The following is a 25,518-nucleotide window of genomic DNA, read 5'->3' on the forward strand; positions in this document are numbered from 1 at the left end:
CAGCAACACCCCACAGTCCAAATATGGGTGCTGGTAAGCTCTCGTCCCCTGTGACCCTTTAAAGCCCTGCCTCCCCCACCCCTCACCCTCTTCATGTCCCAGCCTTCACCCATCTGTTGGACCACAGCAGCGTCTCAGCTCAGCATCTGACGCTCCTCGTCTTCATGGCTGTTAGCCTTCCTCTCTCACACAGTCTGTCTGCATTAAAACAACGCCCTGCAGTAGTCTGTGCCACGGAGCAAAAAGACAAGTCATACTCCAATAAACTCAAAACAATGGATGTGTGTGGCGGGGATGATAACTGCAGTGTAAAATTCTAATAATCCAGAGTCGAAGTCACATTTGGGAACTTCGCTCTGAAGCTTTTACTGGATGTCAAAATGTCTTCTGTCAGATCTAATGTGTTTCTGTTTTGACATTTTAAAGAAGTGTTTGACCTTTGACCCCATGCTACTGAAAACATATCAAAAGTATCCCATAAGTATTGCATAAAACCACCTTCGAAAGAGTCCACAGTCAGTCACACTGCCTGTTGGATCTGTGATCTGTGAAGCAGCCAGCATGATCTAAATGGAGAGTTCAGTTCAGGTGCAGAGTTAAAAACCACCCAGCAGAAACACACACCAACATTTCAGACAGCTCAGAAAGTTATAATCAATTTGAAAACAAGAAAATTATTTTTGTGTGTGTGAAAGACACTGGCTGAAACTGACGCACTGAAATCAATACATTTAAGCAGCTGCTGTTTCTAGCCTCCAGCATTTTTTCTGTTGTTGATGATAAACAGGATAAGAAAACAGAAAAAAAATCGCTTCTTTTCCTTATCAAACTCCCTTTCTAAGTTTTGGATTTTGCCCACGCTGTACAGCAGCGCCACCATGAGGTCAGCAGTTTAATTGGTCAAATGCTTCATTTGATGGCAAATACCTGCAAAGAGAAATCCCATCAACCTCAGCTTTACTCTGTTTAGTGAGTATAGTACTAGCATGCTAACATGCTAAATAAAACAAACATCATTTCGGCATGTTAGCATGCATCTGGAAGTGATTTGCTTTCACACGTACTGCACTCCCACGTCTTTGACATAGCAGCCGCAGTACAGGGCATGATTAAAGGTGGTTACTACTGTAAGTCACTAGAGGAGAATGTACTTTAGTAGTACAATACAAATCAGACATGACTCATGCATGTGGAAGCACAAGCTGTGGCTCGCTGCTCTAAGTTTAGTCTGGCTTCTGTCACCCTCACAGTTAATGCTAATGAATGAAATCTTACATGACTGGACAGGATGACTCATGAGGCTTAAAGGTGACTGTGTCATCGCAAGACAAAATGAAACACCTCAAATGTGAACTAATCAATGCAGGAAATACTACAACGGTTTGCTTGTGGCTGGCTGACTGTAACTTTACTGTAGTGGAGCATCTCCACTAACTAACTCAAGCCACACTGCCAGTTCACCATCAGTGAACAGCCTTAACTCACAAGCTACACAAGGACAAATGTTTTCAGACACTAAACAACTCCTTGGAACCAAAGTGATAAAATGTCCAAAACCTCTACATTATAGTATGCTTGCATTATTAATGACTCCCAACTGGGTAAATGCCTGGTGCCGATTAAGTGCATTTCCAACACAAAAACCCAAGTCAGTCTTACATTTTCAATAATACATTTTATTCCATTAAAGATTCTTTTTTTTTCCTAATTGTACACTGGAATGTTAAGATTCCCCTTCAGTAATTTTGTTAAAAATGCTCAATCTAGTCATTTTCAACCCCACATCCACACATCCATCACTAAATTGAAATTTGGGGAGTACAAATGAAAAAAAAAAAAACAAAAAAAACAAAAAACAAGAACATGAAAGACAAATGTTATATGCTGAATAATGTTGATGCACTATGAGGATGTAAGTAAAGGATGACTGGGTGGATGAACAGGGAGGTCAGCGGCAGTCTTCCTGCTTACCTTGGATGTGAGGGGAGTGGGTAGAATGCCATGCTGGCGATCTCTGATCCCTGCACTACGTGTGTGTGTGTGTGTGCGTGTGTGCCCTTCCACTATCATGCCAACACACATCCACTCCCACCTCAGATCCAAAACGCCTTGTGGAACATTAGATTAGGGGTCTGATGTTTCTGGCCTGCGTTCAAAGTCATTTTGCCTCTCTGATATCTGAGGGCTTATCACCGGACTTATAAAGACCAGAATGAAAACATAAAGTCTCTTTTGGACAAATAGAGGAGTGGTCGCAATGGTGATCATAAAAACATGCAACAGATGCAACAGTCAAATGTGTTTACTGGTAGGTGTCTGCAGCTGAGAAATCCTTACAAAGTCCTACTCTTCACTGTCAAATGTCAAAATGCTGATTTGCAGTAAACAATGACATAGTATACAGCAAACAGTAAAAAAATACCAAAGTTAAAAATCAAGGTCACGTTGCAACAGTTTTCTTGATGACAACTGCAGACAGAGCAGACAAACTGGACGCAGAGCCGTAGTTTGCTTTTTAGCGAAGAACCAAAATATTACCTCTCAACAAAAACTGAGAACAGGGTGTCCTCAGAAGAAAGAAAACAAAACAAAACAAACAATCATCTGAAGTGAGATATCAATTGAGCAAATCACAATAGTTTAACGATTAAAGAGGGACAGGCTTATAATGATCGAGACAGCTACAATTCTGCAGTTATTACGTATAAGAAAATCTGAAAAAGAGCAAAACAGCTTTATCGATGAACCTCTGCAATGCGAGCGTGAAGAAGAAAGGCTGTGGAGGATGTATGATTCTCAGGGGATGCTAAACTACCAGCACTCATTCTAGTGGAGACTGATTACAGGGCCCTCAGGTCCCTGTTCTCCCTCTCTACCTCCTGGCAGGGCTGTACTGATGGACGAGGAGAGGGACGCCGTCGTCTTCTGCACCCCTGCAGTCATCCTCTACTTAGTCTGAAGTCCTCTTTACAGTTCTGCTGGCCGAACACGACAGCATCAGTGTAGTTTTCTTTTGTGTGTGTGTGTGTGCGCCTGTATGTGTGTTTGTTGGTATTTCCTGTTCAATTAACTCTATATATAGATGATCCTCTCTCATACAAACATATAAATACACCACCACTGCTCTGCTCCACCACAGGAAGAGGCTTTGCCAGAGGGCTGACGTAGTCCTGTCGATGTACACAGTCTCTAAAGAAGTATACAGGGTGGGCAGGCAAGAAATCTTCAATCTTTCTCTGTAGCATAGATTTGGACTTTTTTTGTTGGTGATTTTTCTTCTTTTTTTTTTTGATTTCGATGTTTACTTTGAATATCTTTTTCTTTTTTTTTTTTTTTACAGGATTTCATATTTGTCGACAACGAAGGAGGTTTCCGAAGAGAATCTAACGGAGCTGTCGCCATCTACGTGAGTCACTTTGGTAACCTGGGATAAAAGAAAACAAGACAGCATGTAAGAAGTTTACCCACAGGAACATTGCTGAGAACAATGAGGAGTAAGATGAGCTTTAATCTGACCAGTTATGAACAGTTATCTATCCATACTGACTTATGGTGAATCTTTGACATTAATATTAATTAATGTTTGTGAGTGCAAAAACAACCAACATTAACACCTAACATAAACCATCTTGATGAGTGCCTGCAGACCAACATGCAAACCAAGGTGGAAATTTTACTGTGTAAACATCAACAACCTCAAACCTAGTTGGGCGTTTCTGCACTGAAATTTTTTTGGTCACTTGGTTGACATGCACACGCTGACGAGTATTAATATTTGACCAACACTCCATATCCCACATATATCAAGTTTGAAATGATCTAAACCAGACAGCAAAAGCAAATCCTGTCACTTAGCAGGCTAAATCTTTTGCCAGATAAATGGATGAAATGATCCAAACACTTATCATCTAGATCAGATAGTGACCCAAATAGTTCATTGTCTAACTCAAATAATAAATGAATTGTTGCATTTGTGAATGCTCATAGTTATACAAGACTGAGTACATCACAAAGATGTATGAGACACACAGCACATAAATGTCACTTTTTGTAAACTGAAAGCTACTGTTAAAGTAGCTCATTTTCACAAAAAGGATCTTAAGTGGCAAACTTATGCTCGTGGCAACTTTATTTATATTAACCTACAAAAGTGGTCACTAAGCATATGTGATCTAAACTCAGTAGTTCCATTGGTATGAAGATTCCAACCCACCTGGATGTCGCAGTAGTTGCGCTTGGACACAAAGGACACACTGATAGGGAAGAAATCATTAGGCTGTCCGGCGATGCTGAACTCCAGGCTGCCGGTCTTGTTATTGGCATCGATGACAGGTAGGCACCACTCCAGAACGTTTCGCCTGCTGTCGTGTTTGTACTCCCCATCGAGGTCACCGATCACGGGAGCTCCCACGCCAGACCTGCAGAAGAGCATGAAATACACGTCAGTTGGAGATTTGAACAGACATGCATGCCACCAGATTAAGACACATAGGCTTCTCTTCCTTCTTTGTTAAACTGGATATAACTTTTTTTTCCCCGAATTATCTATCCAGGGAAGTCTCTTTCACACTCAGGTGGACCTCACTTTAGCCACAACCTGTTAAACCAAGGTCTGTTGACAGTTTGGAGTGGCTTCAAAGTAACATTACATTGTTGTTGTTTGATGCTGATCTCAGGTCTGAGCACAGTACCCATCAACTACAAAATGACACTTTTACCGCATCGATAACCCACAACACACACTCATTGGCACTTGTTTAAATACTTACGGTACAGGGATGCTGATGACCACGTCGTTGAGCTCGAGACTCTCCTCCTGCAGCTCGTATTCAATGTTGACATCACAGCCGCTACCGCTCTCTGAAGGCCAGCAGTTTACTGTGGAAGGAACAACACAGCCATATTAGTGACAGTGAAGAAGTGCATACAGCAAGGCTCTAAGTATCAAACAGAGAACAGCAGCACCACATCAAACTGGCCCAGGTGAAGCACCTGTGCTGGCACTTACTGGTTAGAGGTATGAGGGACTCGTCTGTGGTCTGTAGTCTCCACTTCAGCACACCAACATCATTGTTGAGAGGGAAGGATTTCTCTGGGTTCTTCAGGCCAATCACTGATTCAGCTGTGAACAACTTCTTGTCCACATTGGGATGTGTCTGAGAAGAAGACAAAGTCGTGTGTTGACTGTACAATTACAGGAGAGACACTTTAAAACGTTAAACACGCTCAGCATTTAATCTCTTAAGCCTGGACAGATTGTACTTATTCTCATTCACTTCACAGGCAAAAACTGTAGATGATATTCCATTGAAAATAATGTCACAATCAAAATGTATAGAGAACTGCAGAATGACTCAATTCTGACTCAGCCAGCCTCCAACAGAGACATTACTTACATGCTATAAGTATAAGCTGTAGAAGAAGACCTACTTGCAGCTGCAATCCTTTGCTATCATTATTGTTGATAATGAGGCGGATGCGTCCGTTCTTGTCGTCTGTGACTCGGAGTGTCACCATACCCAGCACCTCCATGTTCTGTAGGCCGCCGTCACGACCGCAAGTCAGCGAGATCTTCTCCTCCACACGCAGATGTACACTGAAAAATGCATCCAAAACACACTTCATGTAATCAACCAACTGCAGTGCAGACGGTCAAATCAGTTATTAATGAATCTAAGTTTAAGTGTGAAGGTTAGAGCAATATAAGGGCTGACACTGATGATTATTTTGATTATTGATTCATCTGCTGATTATTGTCGCAATTATTTGTTGGGTCTTTAATACACCAAAGAAATGTGAAAGGATTTCAGAGCCCAAAGTGATATCTTGAAATTTCTTTTGCCCAATCAACAGTCCAAAGCTCAAAGAATATCGATTTATTATCATAAACCTGAAATCAGCCAATATTTGACATTTTTGCTTTAAGAATAACTGAAACGATTAATCACTTAGCAAAACAGCTGCCAAATATTTTTTTCATTGACTTATCGATTAACAGAGTAATTGTAGCAGCTCTAGCCAATATACAATACCAAATAAAAATATATTCAGATTAAAGAAAAACTTCATAGTTTTGAGCCAAAACTCTTACATTTGACCATTTTCATGCCACAAGTTTATGAAAAAGTGAAAAAAGTCTCAAAAATAGCACTTGGGAAAATTAAAACAGGAGATGCTTCATTTGTTGGTTTTCTAGACAGACCTTAAAATAAGGGCCAATTTCAGATATTTGCCTTGAATTGAAATCAACTGAATACACTAAATCTAAATCTATAACGGCTTCATGAAAAACCTGGTATGACTATAAAAAGCTACATTTGCATTCAAGTCTATGTCCTCTTCAATGTGATGCAAACCATGCATTCAATCACTGAAAATCTAATTTAAAGGAAAATAACACTACAAAAATAAAAGACATCTGATGAAGTGACTAATGTATACATATGCTTTGTTTAATTTGGGCTTGACTGAATTGCTGTTAAATATTTGCTCATCGTGTCACAAATGTTATCACAATTACAAGTCAACTCTGAGTTATTATTTTTTTAAATTACAATCAACTAATGCCTTTTCTCCAACACACCTCAGCTTGATGGCTACAATATATAGTATTCATTCCACTGCACAGTTAGGAGTACAGTCTTGTGCAGTGATAGAGCAGCCAGCCAACACTAAGCTACAAGTCAAGTCACATGTTTTATCTGTGAGACTCACATTTTAATGCCTTTAACTCATCATCTTTCCACAGACTGGTCACAGTTCAGATATGAAATTCTAGCTAGTTAGAAAACTCCAGCTCATACCTGGCAGCTGACAGGGCTGTCAGGCCAAGAGTCAATAAGAATCAAAGAGTGAACAGTGTAGCTGTTCAAAAAAAGTTCAAAAAAGAACAATGATTTGACTGACAAAACAAGATGTCTCTTCTCGGTGTTTAAGGAGCAGCCCTTGTCATAATGATGGGATTTGACTTATAAAGCACTGTTAAACCATTCAGAAAGCTTTTCTTCTTTTTATGTTTTGTGAAAACAAGCTTTGAAGCTGTAATAAAATCTACAAATTCCATAGGAATAAACAATATTTGGTCACATAGACTGTGATGTGTCTGTACCTCTCCATATTGACTGGTGGTGGCAGAGCTTTAGATACATCTGAGCCCCTCTTTCCCGTGGTGGGCATGATGGTTTCACCCTCGGACTTGAGCTTGTCAACAAAGTTGTCCACCTCTTTCCCTTTAGCACCCAATTTAAGAGCCTTACTGGGTCCACTTGGTCTGAAAAGAAAAAAAAACAACACCATTTTTGAACAGCCCTTAAAAAGAACATCAACTTCAATGATGTCCCTGTGCACTGTAACACAACCTAACACAACCCAACACAACAGCTTTACCACAAAAAAAAAAAAAAAAAAAAGATCCCAAAGTATTTGACACATATTTCTTGGAGCTGTACCTGACTGGAGCCGGTGTGATCTTGGGTTTCTCAGGCTCGACGATGGTGTCTGTGATGATGGACCCTGAGGACATGCTGGTCATGCCCGCGCTGCCGAAGCCGCCAAATGCTGGCACCTTCTTTCCAGAGCGCTCAGCGTCCCTCCTAGCCTGCTGAAGTTCCTTGGCCTTCCTCCTCATCTCTGCCTTGGCCTCTCTTTCCTGGGTCTGTGGATGAACAAAACAACTTTAAAGATGTTCTAAATTATGTGATGATGACACAGTGAGACAAATATATCACCTTTTTTTATGGACACAAACTTGTGCAGTGTTACAAAATTATGTTCAACACAAGCTGAGTTCAAAGGATGGGGAAAAACATCTATAAAATCCATGTTTATACACGATCTAACACAGTAAATTCCTGCAGTGATCTGATCTCACCATAGGGATCAACAAACCAGACTGATACAACAATGTGATCTTACCTCTCTGACAGCACGGAAAACCTTCTCCTCATGGGAGTCCATCTCTGTGAAGGTGCGGATCTGAGCCAGATTGACATTCTCTCTGTAGCCTAGTGCCACAATCTCATCGAAGGCAAAGATCAGGTCAAAACAGTGCTCTGATATTTCGCTCTCCTCCAGCACACGACAGTATTCTGGGATCTGGAAAGGTAGGGAAGAAAAATTAATATTGGAGGTAACTGAACCAATGCAAGCACTTAAACATGTGGCTCTCTGAGCAGTGAGTAAAAGATGTGAATTTGTGACATAAGGATGATTTCAACATGACAAATGATTTCAACAGACAGTTCAAACTTGACTGCTCGCATCATAATGAATCTAATCCTGAATACTTAACACCGTAAGACTGTTTGAGCATTGTCCCACAAATGCAGCACAAATGTATCTTTTACTCATTTCTGACAAGCTGTTTGCTGGTACAGTATTAACATCACAACTTTATTATTATTATTTTATTATTATTATCACATATCTTTAGATTAAATCTTTGTTCTACTTTGGATGATAATTCATGGTAAGTCCTTCCACTTAAAAAAAAGAAAGAAAGCAGAACACACCATAATGAAAATAAAGCCTGACCCCATTTTCACACTAGCATTTCCCACTACTTCTTGTCTTAGTAAAGTTTTAGCAAAAGACCGTTCAAAACACCAGAATACATTACATGCAATTTAGATTTTCTGACTGTCACATCTAATACACAAAAAGGAAAATTCAATTAATTACAGTAGTTTGACAAAGACAAAGTGGTGTCAGATTAAGACAAAATAGGGGCCATGTTGATTCAAATCAACAAGGACATGAGTCATACCCTGGCTCATGTGACAATAACGACCTTCAAGACCACCCCCAAGGTGACAACCCCACTAGAGGTTAAATAGCTGGATTTTCCCCTTCAATCTTAGAACTGTAGAAGCCTTTCGGATGAGAGGTGAAACGTCTTCAACAACCTAAACATATTCGGTTGCCTTTGCTTGAACTACCATGAGACGGATGACTGAAAACCTACGTCGACAACCTTAAGGTTAGCCATGGTGTTCCACAAGGTTCTGTGCTTGGCTCGATCCTATTCACAATTTACATGCTCCCACTAGGCAATGTGATCAGAAAGCACTCTATAAATTTTCACTGTTATGCTGATGACACCCAATTGTATTTGTCAATGAAGCCAGATGAAAACAATCAGCTAACACAACTGCAATCCTGTGTTGCAGATATTAAGTCCTGGATGACTCAAAACTTTCTTCTATTGAACTCAGACAAAACTGAGGTTCCACTAGTTGGTCCAAAACATCTTAGACAATCTTTAGCTAATGATATAGCCTTTCATAATGGACGAGCTCCTGCCTCTAGCACCATTGTAAAGAACCTGGGTGTTAGATTTGATCAGGACTTGTCTTTCAACACGCACATAAAACAAATCTCGAGGACTGCGTACTTCCACCTTCGTAACATTGCAAAAATCAGGCATGTCCTTTCCTTAGATGCTGCTGAGAAGCTCATTCATGCTTTTGTTACCTCCAGGCTGGATTACTGTAACTCTCTTTTGTCAGGATGTACTAAAAAGTCCCTCAGGACGCTGCAGCTTATTCAGAACTCCGCAGCTCGTATTCTGATTAAGACTAAGAGGCGTGACCACATTTCACCTGTTCAGCCCTCTAGGGTGCTGCGTTCGTAAGATTCAGACTTACTGGTAACACCACGAATCTCCAAATGAAGATATGGAACCAGGGCCTTCAGTTATCAAGCTCCTCTTCAATTACAAGCCTCAGTTCGGACGGCAGACACCCTCTCTATGTTTAAGAGTAGACTTAAAACCCTCCTTTTTGACAAAGCCTATAGGTAGGACTGTTCAGGCTCTGCCTGGACCAACCCCTAGTTATACTGCTATAGGTTTAGATAGCTCAGGGAGATCCTTAGACACTGAGCTTTCAGAGCAAGGGGACTCACTCACTCACTCCCATCACTGGTACAGCACTAACTCGCTTTCTCCCCCGGAGCTCCTGTGCTCCATCTTTTCTCAGTACTTCTGGAGCATGTTGCTGGATCCAGAATCTCCTACCCCGCCCTCCTGAGGCCTGGTACCGCTGCTGGATCCAAAACCCTCTCCATGGCCCTGCCTGGATCCTGCTGCTCCTGCTCTGCATTGTTCTCTCTCTCCTCCCTGTCTCTCCTCTCTCCATTCTCTATCTCCCTGTCTCTCCTTTCCCCCCTCTCTCCCCTCTCCCTCCCAGGCGGTCACAGCAGAAGGCCGTCTACACCGAGTCTGGTTCTGCTCGAGGTTTCTGCCTGTTAAAAGGAATTTTTTCCTCGCCACTGTTGCCAAATGCTTACTCGTTGTGGCGTTTGCCCTGGGACCTGTTTCTCTCTGATTCTCTTCTTTTTTTGAATGTGTTGTTTACACACATGTAAAGTGTCTTGAGATAACTCTGTTATGAATTGGCACTTTAAATAAAATTGAATTGAATTGAACCTGGTGATAGGTTCTGACAGGTTTCAATGACTGCATGTAAATAATGTGTTTAGTATACATTGATTACATGCAGTCATTGCCATTGTTCTTTAAGTAACAAGTAAGATCCCATGGCTACAGACGAGGAAATCATTAAAGCAGCTGCAATCTCTTCACACTGCCATGTGACAATGTTAACTTTACATCACACTGATCATAGACATAACTTCATTTCTGAGAACAGATGTAAACAGAAAATCAGCACCATGTTTCCTTACCACACGGGAGAAGAGTCTGAGTGTCTCCAGGTCCTCAAGGATGTTGCTGTTCTTGGTGGTGATGAGAACCATGTAGAGTTTCTCCAGTGGCTGGTACACATAGCGGACACTGTCTGTTTCCACAAAGGTGTGCTGTTTGCCTGTGTTCATCAGTTTAGGGAACGCAGCCAGGAGACCCTCAATACGCGTCCGGGTCATTTCCACAAACTGCCGCGATACTATGGCCTTGCCAGCCTTGGTGCACACCGCCGCTGCCAACAGCACCTGAGGAGGAAAAGAAAATCTGTCTCTAATAGTGCCTTCAAACCTTAAGTATTATAGCACATTTAACATTCTTAGTTTGTCTGAGCATGCAAATGTTAGCTTAGGACATGTTACTGGTTGACACTGCTCAAAGCCACCTACTATGTCGACTCTCGATGAAAGATGGCAAATAGCTAGCAACCAGCTGTTCAACCAGGCACTTTATTAAAATAATTACTGGAGAAGAGATAACATGTATCCTGTATTTGACAAGAAACTGAAAAGATATTATATTGTGATCATGTTGAATGTGTATGTATGTAATAGATATGTCTATAAAGAAGCCAAACCAACTCTGAATCACCCAAATTTTGAATGGTCCTACAAATAAGGGCAGCCATCGTGGACAACTACAGTGAGTCAATCACAGTGAAATAACTAATAAAATAAAAGTGTACGTTTACTTTGATATAATTAAGCTTAATAGGGTTATTCCTCGCTTCAACCTGGTAACCGCTTTAAGGAACTGCATTCTTCCACGTTGACAATGGTTGAGGTTAGAAATGAAAAACACAGACTTCGGTTCACCTGAACTTGATATGAACAAACGAAACAACACTTGTGGTTAATATCGACAGTGCAGAACACATGTTGCCTGCAGGTGGCAAACCATAACAGAAACGCAAATGTAAATTCGTGTAAGATTTTATGGACCCGGTATACAGTGTTGCCTTGCGGAGAACAATATGACAGCAGGTAACGTTAACGTTAGCTCGGATCCGGCTGGTGACAGGAGCTAACCCTAGCGCTAGCTTGAAAAGCTAGTTAACGTCAGCAATGTCTGCACACTCAGAGCCGCCTACTCACCCGATATTTGACTCTGCATAATTAAACAAAAAATCATTTGCTTGACTTTAGCAACTAAACATAAGGTTGGCGCTGTCAGCTCAGCGAAAAATAACCCTTGTCTTTTCTCTTATTTCGCTCTTGTAGAAGCTAGCTAACTGATACCTAGCTTTAGCTAGCTTCCAGGTTAGCCAATGTTATAATGGCTAGGCCTGATAAAAAACAGGGAAATATCTTGATTTTCGACTGCCACTTACCATTTTGGTCTCTCTCTATAGTACAACGATCTTCCGTATCTTGTGTTTCTTGCTTTGATGGTTTCTAGTCACTCTGGAATAGCAAGGTGCGAATATACAGCTGACTACAAGTTGTGTGATTATTAGCTAGCTGGCGTCAATATGGCAGCAGTACAGAGCCACGTCTCCACCGGAAGAGCAGCGCTGGATCAGCCCACTGTGGAAACCAATGACGTGGGCCCCAAAATGTTGGCCTTGTTGCATAAATAAGTTCCTCGCACTACTACCACAGGAGTTCTTCCCTGCTTTCGTTTTCTGTAGTGGTGCCAACCACTTGTCTTTCAAATGCATTTCTCCTGTGTTAGATGAGCGATTATTCTAATCTCTGTTGTCGCAGCCACTAAACTCTAATCTTAAACATCAACAAATTCATCTGAATTAGACAATATGACAGACACTTGTACGTACTTTAGGGTCGGTCACACTGATTGATGCCCCATTGTTAATAACAATGATTACAGAAATCAGTTAAACTTATGTAGTTTTTGTTGTCCTCAAAGTGCTAAAAATGAATGTAATCCAGCATCACTTCGACAACTTTCATGTGCCCATATTCCAGAATGATAAAAATCATTACCACATGAATAATCTTATTGGGTTGGATTGCCTGGCCTTGTGTGTCTGTGAAATGTAAGGATTTGGGCCATAGAAGTAGGTATGCTGAAATATATAACACCATGTAATTATTTATTTTATTTAATCTTTTGCATGATATCGTCTTTGCAGATATCAATGCTCACTTCAGCCTCTGCACTGCAGCTTGGATTGTACCTCATTTGGATGACTTTGCACTATAGTTTGGACACGTGTCTGCCAAATCAAATTAATGAGATACTGAACATTTAGTTTACATTTTAACTCATACACATGCTGTGACTGCCCATTTCAATTTGATCCAAATTTTATTTGCATTAATGGAGGACAACTAGCATTGCAAAAAAGTAAAGTGCATTGAAAATGGTGGATTACATATATTACAGATGAAAACACATAGCAAGCTAAATACATGTTTGTTACAAGGAACAAAGAATAAAGTGCAGTAATAGTACACCTTATTGTGTGTGTTGTGTATATCATAATGTATTTATTTCAGACTCTTTAAGTTTTTTTGTATTACAACGTCCTTAGTTTCACTTAGTTTCTGCAAACTACTGGATATTTGATCGGTATATGCAAACCGTAAAGACTATTCAATTTATTCTCTACCATAACAATGGTGAACTCGGTGTTGCAGTAACTTCCCTTGGCCGCCAGATGTCCTTATTTGCGCTCCATGCTCTGTTTGTCCAGTGTGAACATGAAGTTTCTGCACGTTTCACTGTACGCCTGCCTTATCCTAATATATCGTAACCAAGAAAATGAGGACTATGGGGGACGACTATATCAATGATATGTGACTCCACTACATTCCCCAAAGGTTTTTTGAACCTTTCCTTTTGAAAATATCTTGCCATGGAAGTAGTGTAGTAAGCTGGCACTTTGTATACGAGCAGTTATTATAGCAACACCATCGGGCCACAACTGAAAAAGGACACCAGCTTTGAAGTAATCCCTCTAGAGGCTTACATGTTGTGTAGACTTCTAGTACACATTTTAAGAAAACTTTCTCTTTATATAAACTTCACCACAACAGACTCTACATATTGGACACGTATCAATACGGGACTCGTCACATACTATCTTATACAGGAAACTGATAGACGGAACAAGGAAATGACCTCCAGACGATCCAATGACGTCACAGGTTCCGCGTTCATTCATAACGGAGCGGCACGAAAGGGGCGCGCTCTCCAGTTTCACGGATTTCATGTTTTTAGTGGTGTCTGTGTCAGACAAAACGCGCCACTGATTCTTGAAATATTGCCACAGTGAACCGGATCACCGATATGTCGAGGGACGCAAGTTCTCCGGTAGGTTTTAACCAACGTGACCCGGTGGTTAGCACTGTGCATGCAGCAGCACCGTGGTTCCTGTGTGGCCAACGCTATTTCCGTATGCGCCCGTCAGTTGGAGCGCGATTGGTTAATCCGTTTGTCTGTTTCACTGCTCAGTTCTCCATTGGACCATTAGAAAGAGATGAGCGGTGTGTCAAAGTTGACAGGTAGAGGTCAGAAAGCATGAACTTGTTTGAAAGGTTTAACATGACACTGTTTTGACCGAGTAGTCGACCTGCTTGGTTGATGAACCACGGCAGTATGAATATCTTGTCAACGTTGTGTAGTAGTACTCACTACCTCTTTAGCTAACCCAGTTTTGCGAAGCGGTGTAACAGTTTAGCTGGTGGTCAGGTTACCTCGGGACCGTCGCAGAGGTGTCAATGAAGAAGTGTAAATGTGTGTATGTGTATGTGTGTGTGTGTGTGTATTCCTTTGAACGTAACTCGTGTCATGATCGTTTTAATGTGTCCGCACATACACGCAGCCTTTAAGTGAAGCAGCCAGAGGTATTTGCTTAACCCAACCTGTTAGCTGTGTGCGCTGCGGACGGATTGACTTGTGATACATCTTGCCATCGATCATACGTTACCTTCCACCCCCTTCCACCATTTTCTTGCTGTCATTCTTATATCCCTATCATCATAGCATTATTAATCTGACGTCAGGTCGTTGTGAGACCAGTTTAAACTGTCTTCAAGCCTTGAGGTGAAACATGCAGTCTGGAGTGCAAATTACACTGAAGGGTAATACGCCCGCATTAACAGACGTTTATCTCACTCATCACAGCAGTGTTCTTCAGTACACTCCAGTTTAGACACAGCTTTAACAGGGTGGGATACTGCTGTGTCCTGCTGCAAGATCACTTTTTATAATGAAGGATGGCCACAGAGATAGTCTGTGGTGCCACACACGACATGTTGACCATCCCTCCAAAGAGACTGATTTAGTAAAGGCTATACACTATTAAATAAAATCCTGTTACTTAACATTAATGTAGTTTTTCCTTCAGTCACAGTAATGGTTCACTCTAGCGTTTAACATCATTTACCCCTCCTTCCAGGCAGTCACTGATTTCTGCTCAATTCAGTACATTATGAAAATCTAATTAAAAAGACTTGAAACTTACACATCAGTTGTCAGTTGAAGCAAAAACTCCAATGACATTAAGTAAATGAAGATTTTATTTAATAGTAGTACAGTCTTGTTGGAGGGATGGCCATAGTGTGCGGCACCACAGACATGAGGTGGTGCACTCCGTCCGAAAAAGAAAGAGAAAGGTTATTGAATTTCTCATCTGCTCTTTCTGTTAATTATACGAATATAAGGCTTACAGTAAGGAAATGTTAGAGAGTGAAATATAGCACACGATCAATGGTAAGATGTATCACAAAATAATCTGGTCGCACCTCACACAGCTAACAGCCATCTCCACACTGTGTTGAAGGGCTGTTTCCCTCATAGGCTGCATGTACGTAAAGTGACGACGACGTGAGCTACATTCATAGAAATATCCGTACGTACACTTTACTTCATTAGAAAAGTAAAAGTGTACTTCCCACATAGTAGATCTGCAGTTATTTTGACCACCAGTTAAAGTGTCTGCTCCCACCCAACGTGTGTCCGTTCGGTAGGAGTCTATAATGTAACTGTTATGTATCTGTCTGCGAGACAAACAATCAAAGAAAAGTTCAGAACTTTCTTTAGATTAAGCGCTGTTTGTTCTACCTGATGCCTGTGGACTGAAAGAGTGCCAACTGCTGACAGCTGTAACCTCATGCTGAAGAGACAGCAAACTGATGCCTAGCAAAGCAAAATTAAATCAATCGATTTTTGAATGCAGTCAGAAGAGAACAAAAAAACAGACAAAGTTGGATATGGTTGTATGTAAACATTTATGAAACAAGTTAATTGTGAAATGATTTAATAAAACTATTAAAACTCAACTCATTATTATGAAATGTACTGTAGTCGCCCAGTAGATTTTCATATACAAGGCTTTGGTGGTGTTTTGGAGCGTAACACGCAACAAAGTATGTAGAAAGTATTAAGAAACATTAAAAAGCAAGTACTGCAAGTCAGGGTGCGTGAATAGAAAACTGACAATGATTTGTATAAAAATAGTCTAAAACATATAAAAACCTGCACAATATAACTGTTAGTTGAATAAAAGAGCAGTGCAGTTTTGTGCATGAATTTGTAAAAGTTATGAAGTATGTTCAGAAGTATGAAGAATGTTTGCAGAGTCCAACAGTAATCCAAAAAAGATGTGAGTCAGAGAGACTGTTATTAAATAAATGTGTTAACAGTTGTATTACAAATATCTTTCATTTTATATTGGTATTTTTCTCAGTGACACTTTAATTCCTTAAAGAGCTTTTTCATGGCAGTGTTGTTATCACCAGTCCTTGCACTTTCAACCCGTTTTCAGTTTGTCAGTTTTACATTAAACCACAGTTTGTCAAGATTTTACGTTTTTTGCCAGGCCCCAGGTTCAAGAGGATGGCTTGTGTACAGTGAAATATGTTCTGATGTGCACTGTGTGTTATTTTTATTATCTTTCCATCAAAGAAAGAGCATTGACAGATATGCTTTAAATGGCCTTTTGGCATATTATGGTTTAGTCTATGATAGACACGATAGTCTGTTTATGGAGGCCGATGTTTGATTATACTTCAGAAATAAAGAGTTTCAGAGAAGGAAAGTCTCTGGCCACACAACCCTCTTTGTATCAAAAACCCTGTGACCACACCTCATTCAAGAGACCCTGCTTAGATGCCCCACCCTGCCTTTTACAACTGACTCAATGAATTGGCACACTTATCTTTTGGAACCAGAGATATCTTGGGGTGGAGGTTATAAAGGGGGGGGGCGGGGTGCTGTCCGGTAAAAAAGACCACTGTTCAGCATCTAGAGGCTACATGACCTCAGCACAGCTTCTTACCAAGACACAGCGGACACAATAGCCTCTACAGTGCAGACACTCAGTGCGCAGAACTATGGAGGAAGGACCTTACAAGTACATCAGGGTGAGGCGAGCGGGGAAAATGGTGCAGCACTTTTATGAACTGGTTATAGAGGAGGTTGTGCTTGTTGTTGGGGAGGACATCAGTAAGAATATCTTAAAGGGGTTTGGCAGAAAGTGAGTTAAAACTCACTGGCTCATATCTCTTTTTGTCCTGGCAGGATGGGAACGGCAAGGTTAGTCGTGTCATCCGGATTGGAACCCGCAAGAGCGAGGTACAGTGCTACAGTAATTAAATCACGAGTTTACTTTTTCAAAAATATTTCACAGTGTCGCTTTTGCGTCATTGTATGTTTAAACATTTGTCTTTGTTTTAGCTTTAATCTCAAATTTAAATATGAAGCGAAGCTTTACTGTGTCAGTTAAAAGTGTGGATAATCTGATGCTCCATGCTGCTTTAGATACAGAGGAGCAAAACGTCTGGAGCTCTTCTCACAGAGATAACACAGTTCAGGCTCAACAATGTCTTCTTAAGATAAGCTGCTTCCAGATGCCAGTGAGCATCATACTGATTTGATGCTCACTGGCTCTATGGAGGACTGTTTGAACTTATCAGTACAGTTGAGCTTAAGTCAAGCACTGCTGTGTTCTTCTGTCCCAGTTGGCCCGCATCCAGACCAACAGTGTGGCAGACAAGTTGAAAGAGCTGTACCCGGAGATCCACTTGGAAATAGGTGAAGATCGTCCCAGCCTTCATTTTCTACCAGAGAATCCCGTAGAGGCTTTGTAGCTGAATGAAAAAAATCTGTCTATCATATTTGTCTATTTTCTATCATTGACAAGGTGCATGAGAGTTCAGCTGAGTGATATTTTAATATTCTTTTAGCTTTAAGTGCTTCACCATTAAGATTAATCATTAATGTGTTAAAGGCCCTACAAAGGCCTACACCTCTGCTCTACTCAGACAGATGATTTCACTTAACCTGTCTGATGGTATTTAGTCAGTGGGTCTGCATTGTTACCATGCCACTGTATGCCTGTGGCACACGAGGGAGGTGTCTCACACGGCACATTCGCCGGACGCCCCGCTCAATTCGAGTGGTGAAAGCTGCTGTAGACCTACCTCAACCACATGGCTGATACAAACACAAAGGACACTGATAAGACAGGGCTGTCATTCAGTGTCACTCAGGCTTACAAAACATTGTACTGTGAACATGTTATTGGTGTTTTTGCAAGCTGTTAACTGCTTGATCATATTATTAAATGTCTGCGTGTTCTCTATTTCAGTTGGCATGTCGACGACTGGAGACAAAATCCTCGACACAGCTTTATCAAAGGTGAGGGGACAGATCAAAGACTGCATTATAAACTGACACTGACAGCTAAGAGATAATTACAAATTACAGTTGAGTTATTGTTCAAATAATCTAACCAATGGTAAGGACCGTGGTAGGACATCAGTGCTTAATGACCTTTAGTAAACTGCAGACTTGTATCACGCTCTTTCTGCTTTTTAGGTCCAAAACCCACAATTGTTGTATTTTTTTTGTATTTTTTATGATGTGATGTGTGATAAATGTAAATGTAGCAGAAAATCACTGGTTCTTTCCTGTGTTTTTGAATACAGATTGGAGAGAAGAGTTTGTTCACCAAAGAGTTGGAGAATGCTCTGGAGAGGAATGAGTGAGTGTCATCTGTGGCTGACACCACTCTGCCTTCACACCATTGTTTTTACCAACGGACACCAGCCGCTGGGGTTTCATTGAAAAGCTGTCAATTGCGCATATTTTGGCACCAATACTCCAATAATTTTTATCGTGTTTACAGCAGAAAAAAAAATATCTGTTTGACCATTGACCTGGCCATTGTGTGCTGCATGTCCCACATCAAACCCTTTAATTTCCTCCACAGTCTCAGATGTAGCAGGTGGCTCTGTTTCTGTAGCTGCGTTGAAGAGCATTGAATGGCTGCATTATACACTGTGAGACATAATGGAGCACGTATGTGTATGTGAATGTGACTGTTCCTGTGTGTCCCACAGGGTCGACCTCGTTGTTCACTCACTGAAAGACCTGCCCACTACTCTGCCGCCGGGATTCACCATCGGAGCTGTGCTGAAGTGAGTGCACTGACAACATGTCCGTGTGAAATCATCGTGTTGTGGCTACCTTTCGCAGTACATTTTACGCTCCCACAGCACACAAAGACCAGACACTCAGCTCAGCAGCAGATGAACTCAGTGAGGGAGGACATGTATTAGAAACATTAAGGCCTTGAGATGATGTTTTAAAGGGTGTGTTTTGGTGAAAAACATAAAATATAAACATAACCTGTTTATAAGAAAACTCCATGTGGCATATTTTATTCACTTGCTTGCCTGTGTTTATGTAGCTTTTTTTTTTCCTGGAATGCACTTCCCTTGGTGGTAAGAGTATTTGGAGGACGGCCTAGCTGAGAGCATAGAGTAACAACACAAGAGGCAGTCTTCATTGTTTCTTACAAGTCTCTGTCAGTGAAGTGGAGCAGACGGTGTGTGTGACATTACCTCTGCCTTTCATGGAACACGTCATATTGGTGGACTGCTTTAAGTGCTTGTGGAGCTTCTGATTTGTGCTGGCAGTGTGAAGTACTTGAAGTCAGCATAAACCTTAACCAAGTATCAGACTGAAAAAGGCTGAATGAGACCTTTAATAATACAGTTGTATTTGTGGGCTTACATGCTGTGAATGGTCATGGAAATGTTACTATGATTCCTGGAAAATTCATGATATTTTGTCCATGAAAATGTGTGGGAAGCTGGTGCCATTTGTGCCAGCTGTAACCACTAACTTTCCTGCTGCTTTCAGGAGAGAAAACCCCCATGATGCTGTGGTCCTCCACCCAAAACATGTGGGGAAAACTCTTCAGACTCTGCCAGACAACAGGTACAGTCAAACACACAATTCATCTAGCTGTGTTTTCCACTCACAGCCAAAGTATGGATGACCTCGTACTGTGTGTGTTCATATAGTGTGATTGGCACCAGTTCTCTGCGCCGTGCTGCTCAGCTGAAGAAGAGATTCCCCCACCTGCTTTTCAAAGATATTGTATCCTTTTAGAGCATCACGTTGTCAGTCAGAACATGATAATAGCAGGAAATAAGATGGAAAATGTTTAAATTTTACTGCACAACAAACAGTTTTCAGAAAGAAGCATTTTGCTGTCAGCGAAGGCTGCTAGTGGGCCCGAGTGTATATTTGTGTCTGAAGTGTTTTCCTTAGCAGTGGTCTCTAGCGTGGGAACCTGAACACACGTTTGAAGAAGCTGGATGAGAAGGAGGACTTTGCTGCCATCATCCTGGCTGCTGCTGGCCTCAAGAGAATGGGCTGGGACAACCGAATCAGCCAGGTACAGTTCATGATCATCCAGAGTCCTCCCTGTCAGCTCCCTGGGTGACTTTTTTCATCTAACAGTCAATCTGTCTCGTTCTTTCCACTGCTAGATCCTGGAGCCTGAAGTCTCCATGTATGCTGCTGGACAGGTAAGAAGAACAGTGGCATAGAAAATGTGACTAATACACAGAAGAGAATGCTAAAAGAGTTGCACATTACACATATATGTGTGTTTAGGGTTCACATGTGTCCATATGTGTGTGTTGTCAGGGGGCTCTAGCAGTGGAGGTTCGGGCCAGAGATGCAGACATCCTGGAGATGGTGTCTGTCCTGCATGACCATGACACTGTGCTGCGCTGCATAGCTGAGAGAGCCTTCCTGAAGCACCTGGTAGACACACACACACACACAAACACATTCTCTAAACTTGTTTTCACATTGTATGAATATTTAAATCCCCACGTAAAACCACATGACTTGAACTGTCATTTGTAGGAGGGTGGCTGTAGTGTTCCAGTGGCTGTACATACTGAAGTGAAGGACTCCCAGGTAAGAATGCTAGGTGGAGGCACACGCAAACACACACACGTTTTGTGTACAGTTAACCATTTGCTAAGTCTCGCCCCCTTAGTTACTGTTGCTGCGCCTGTTCTTGCACAGCAGCACCGTATGTGGTTTACAAAAAACAAATATTCCATGCTTGCCCCATGTGGGGAGTAACATGTGGTGATAAGTTTCCAGATGAAATGAAGACATATTGTCCATAAAACCACAGGTATTGGCAGATTTTTAGCAGTTAGAGCTAGCTAGCTAATTAAATGATAGCTCCAGGAGTTAAGGGAAAACACAGTCTGCACCTGGTTTCTAATGTTCCTGGGTGACTCGTTTTAAAATCTCCTCACCAGCTGATAATCCATGTAGAAAGTTTGGAAAGAAACAGCAGTTGTTGTAACATAATCCCTGTTTACGTGCTACTATATAAAAAACAAGAAACAAGGTCGAGCAAAACAAAGTTTGTGCTTTGTTGTAATATCTTAGAAGGTCAGGACAGGGCTGCTAATCTTGGATGGGTTGGTGAGCAATAGGCATGACGAGCGAGGCTGGTGAAGGTAAGAATAACAGGGTAAACCAATCAGAGGCAGAGTAGGGCAGGTCAAGCCTTCACCATCATGAGGGAAAAAAAATGCATACAGTGCATACAGTGTACACTCTGACAAAGCAGAATCAGTTGCCACAGAGGGGAAACACCTCACATCATTGTTCCAGTCCTGAATCACCCATAACCCCACAAATAACGTAGTTAGCTGATGTGCTCACTAGCTTTGGAGTTAAAACTATGCTGCTGTAGGTAGCGAGCTAGTTAGCCCAACATGCTAGCTTACACAGACAACCACACTTTTTAATTCATTCCATTTTCCTTTCCTCTTTAGTTTTGGGAAAAACAAATGGTGTACAACAGGTAGTGCTTATTGAAGCTTGCTGCACACCAATTCACCATGCCCGATTATAACTTCCAAGCATTGATTAGACAACTTTCTGTTCAGTGGAGCTTTTAGCATTATTATTATTGTTATTATTATCGGTAGTAGTAGTAGTAGTACTTTGACCAGTCCATTTAAAATGGGCAGCATAAAAAAAATAGTGGATGGAGATTGATGTTTGTGTATAAAAGCTGAAGACCAAACTGTTCAATGTTTTTCCAGCTGTACCTGACGGGTGCTGTGTACAGCCTGGATGGATCAGACAGTCTGAAGGAAACCATGCAGACGAGCATTGCTGCTACTGACAAGGTAACAAATGAGTGTACAGTGTATTGTCCACGTAAGAGACTGGACGGAATGTGTAATATATGTGAAGTTGCGTGTTTTCCCTCGGTGTGCGGCTTTCGTACCACTCACCAACCTTTATGCTAACGGTGTGTGTGACAGAACCTGGAGGAAGTGGACGAGCGTGTCCAACGAGTGGGTGTCACAGCCAGCAAGATCTCGGGTGAAGCCCAGGACTGTGCCGAGCGGCTGGGGGTCGACCTGGCCAACCTACTGCTGAGCAAAGGAGCCAAGGAGATCCTGACGGTGGCCAGGCAGCTCAACGATGCCAGATAATCCAGCCCGACTGAGGGGCAGGGCTCCAGAGGTGACCAGGTCCTTGAGTGCAGGAGTCAGTCACAGCCTTGTGTCAAGTAAAAACTTGAATTCCTTTTTTGTATTCCGCATTTCATGTTGCTTGAGAAAAAGAATGGCGAGTTTCTGTTCTGCCTGGTGAACTCAGTCAATGGCAGACATACTGTTGAGGATTTCAAATGTTACTTGGACCAAAGTTGTGCTCAGAGTGATAAAATGCTGCTAAACTGATCAGCTTGATCAGCTTGTTCAGGGTCACTGCAGTACTCTTGGTCTTGGTTCCAGCCTGTTCTTACATACCTCGTGGAACCATCTCCTGAGCCATGTTGAAACCACCTCACTGGGAACTTCACTGATAAACACAAAATGGTCTTCAAACAATGTCACAGCACTTACAGTACCATCACTGGCACTGTATCCTCGTGGTTAAACTCTTCAAACTTTTTTTTTGTTTGTTTTTTTAAAGCATGCTAGTCTCAGCATATTATAAAAGCCCATTTTCAGCCAATGCGATGTAAGACATTTAATGAAACACCTCTGACTGACTTAGTATCTCAAAAAAAATAATTAGAAAGTAGCAATGATAATGAAACAATGAAAATTATTTTATTGTGACATACCTAGTCGTTCAGAGAGTTTACTCTTAGTTCCTCTCTCAGCTGCATTCTCATTTCTCATTCAAAAGCAAAAGTACCAAAGATGAATTTCCAAGCTTGTGAAGGCATTTACTGGTTTGCAGCAGGCAACACCGCAGTGAAACTGGGCTAATTTAAGTATGAAAGTTGAAAAATGGATATATAAATGTAAATTTAGTCCTTCATTCATGAGCTCTGAGCTCTATGAGGAGTCTGTGACTTTCTTTCTCAAACTCCTTCATGTTTACTAGTACCTGATCAGCCCTTATGGGACTAATTAGTGTCATCGTGGAGTGTTTTATCACATTTTCCTCCTGAAATATAAAACACTATTTCTGCATAACCTTCATTCAGCTCATGAATGTAACATCTTCAGCTGAGATGGTTTACTGCTTTTAAGATGAGCTCTTTTACAATGAGAGAAGTCATACTTAAGATAACTGATGATAAGCTGGTTGGAGTGTTTTGTTTTACACTATGCATGGCAGAGCTAGTGATGCTACCTGTGTACAGCTCTGTACTGAACCCCTACAGAGTACTGTTCCACTGCATGACAGGAGAATACCTGTTTAGCTTTGGAACAATCCCTGCATCTCTGCAGTTTTCTGCTGTGATTTTAAATGTGCACCGGGCCGATGAATAGCAGTTTGTCCTCCTTCTTGAACGCATTGTCACTACAGATACAGTACAGTTAAGTAGTAGTTATCAGCATATGAGTTTTAAATACAGTGAAAATGCTGCAGCTGTGGATGTATTGTAATATATACAGACTCCACACAGCAGCCACCCTGCTCTCTGGCTTTCATGAACTGGCTATAGGGTGGCTTCCTGTTGTGTTAGAGATGTCAAGTTAGACCTGTTTAACTGAAAATATCACAGATTATATCAGTGAACCATAACAGTGTTTAACATCTGTATTGCCACACTCATTGCACTGGCTCAAAATTGATTATTGGTCACTATAGTCTCATGCAGATAGTACTTGTTGTGGTGTAGCTCTACTTAAGCACCTTTCCATTCAACAAACAAAACAAGAATAAATCTCATAATTATGACTTGAGTATCATAATTGTAACATAGTTTTCTTGTAATTGCAAGATATAGATTTTGTCAACATGAAGTAGCATACCCATAATTATGACCTCCGTAAAATTGTAAATTTGACTTACTGTCATAATTGCGACATTTCTAATTCACAATCTGAATGGATCGCTTACTTATAGTTTTCCTGTAGTTACTGAGTAGGATTTTTGTAATTTTGAGATATGAATGTTGTAATTATGAGATCCTTAGTCATAACTCTGAGATATAGAAGTCATAAAATTTAGTATATATTCTGGTGAATGGAGTGCACACCATAGTTAATCCACAGCTACTCAGAATTTTAGCAGGGTACAAAATTTCTGTTTGCTGTAATGTTGCCATGCACTCCACATATCAAAACTTCACTGTTTCCAAAAGCAATAGATTTTCAAACTTAATGACCTTAATGACTTGCCTAATAAAATAAACATGTCTTCAATGCCATTGTTTGTCTTTCAGTAGTTTGAAAGTACCTTCTCAGTCAGTGTATCATTTCTGCCTAAGTAAACTGCACATGCCTTACATAGAAGAGTGCCTGTTTTTTCTTTGATAAATCACAGTAGATCTTCATTGTGTATCAGCACACACACTGTACAGTTAGTGTGATACCATATTGAATATCCTTTATTGTATATTATACTTAATTTAAACCTCCTGAGACAGTGTGAGGTAACATTAGCCATATTTGTTATCAGCTTTAATTTCTGTACGAATTAATGTAGTGTTTCTGTTTAGGTTCTTTATCACAATATTCATTGTTACATCAGTCGGTTAATGATGAAATATTGACACAGAATCTTCAAGTGTCTTTTCTTTTACCACTTATGTCAACATCATGTCAAATTAAAACACTGATGTCAAGAAATAAATATCAGTTTTTTTGTCCTTGTGTTGTTATTCATCATTTATCAGCAGACAGCTGACACATTCCTCCCTCTCACAGCTCCAGTTGATTTACACCACAGATCAATACACAGTATGATTTTGCCCGTATATTGGGATTAAAAAATACATAAATCCACCTGTTGGAGATGGATGTAACAATTCAACATTAAAGTCAGTAGTTCTTTGTTCTATATTTTGTTGCATACTTACTGCATCCCTAATGTTTCCAACAGTGTTCAAACCCCATGTGACCAAACATGAACATGAATAAAATTTATGAATATATATATATATATATATATATAATCAATTTACTTTTAAACTATTTTTAATCCATTGTTTTTATTTCTGGCTCTTAATGCTTAAGTTTTAGGCAGGAATGAAAAAAATGCTGTAATGCTGTGAGGGTAGTAAGTATGTAGATTTTTCTTTTGTTTGCTCATTTTGCATTTTG

General features: G+C 40.8%; 2 protein-coding genes across 2 annotated transcripts; one reads left to right on the top strand and one right to left on the bottom strand.

The window, feature by feature from the left end:
* Positions 1 to 3,315: 3,315 nt before the first annotated feature.
* Positions 3,316 to 12,260, bottom strand: arcn1b (archain 1b). Its single transcript, XM_046388391.1, has 10 exons — positions 12,030 to 12,260; positions 10,684 to 10,947; positions 7,915 to 8,094; positions 7,449 to 7,654; positions 7,109 to 7,270; positions 5,431 to 5,596; positions 5,009 to 5,156; positions 4,770 to 4,878; positions 4,214 to 4,418; positions 3,316 to 3,424 (listed from the first exon to the last, which is right to left on the bottom strand). Exons 1-10 carry the CDS (start codon positions 12,030 to 12,032, stop codon positions 3,335 to 3,337), a joined length of 1,533 nt encoding a protein of 510 aa, XP_046244347.1. The 5' UTR covers positions 12,033 to 12,260; the 3' UTR covers positions 3,316 to 3,334.
* A 4,648-nt stretch (positions 12,261 to 16,908) lies between these two features.
* On the top strand, positions 16,909 to 25,048 carry LOC124058831 (porphobilinogen deaminase-like). The gene is given in 16 exon segments (XM_046388395.1): positions 16,909 to 16,949; positions 16,951 to 16,991; positions 16,994 to 17,031; positions 17,189 to 17,242; positions 17,629 to 17,701; positions 18,258 to 18,307; positions 18,598 to 18,653; positions 19,012 to 19,089; positions 19,817 to 19,894; positions 19,981 to 20,056; positions 20,244 to 20,357; positions 20,452 to 20,490; positions 20,612 to 20,731; positions 20,837 to 20,890; positions 22,045 to 22,131; positions 22,270 to 25,048. Coding segments are annotated over 16 exon segments (1,158 nt in total). The 5' UTR covers positions 16,909 to 16,923; the 3' UTR covers positions 22,444 to 25,048.
* Positions 25,049 to 25,518: the final 470 nt, after the last annotated feature.

Source organism: Scatophagus argus, chromosome 5 (genome assembly GCF_020382885.2).
Source record: "Scatophagus argus isolate fScaArg1 chromosome 5, fScaArg1.pri, whole genome shotgun sequence".
NCBI classification, from domain to species: domain Eukaryota; kingdom Metazoa; phylum Chordata; class Actinopteri; family Scatophagidae; genus Scatophagus; species Scatophagus argus.

Bases quoted from the DNA above. Each gene is read 5' to 3' on its own strand.
- arcn1b (XM_046388391.1), bottom strand. The intron at 7,655-7,914 runs GTAAGATCACAT...GTTCATCCACAG, and splicing joins TTTTCCGTGCTGTCAGAGAG to ACCCAGGAAAGAGAGGCCAA. The intron at 5,597-7,108 runs GTACAGACACAT...TGCATTTTTCAG, and splicing joins CCACCAGTCAATATGGAGAG to TGTACATCTGCGTGTGGAGG.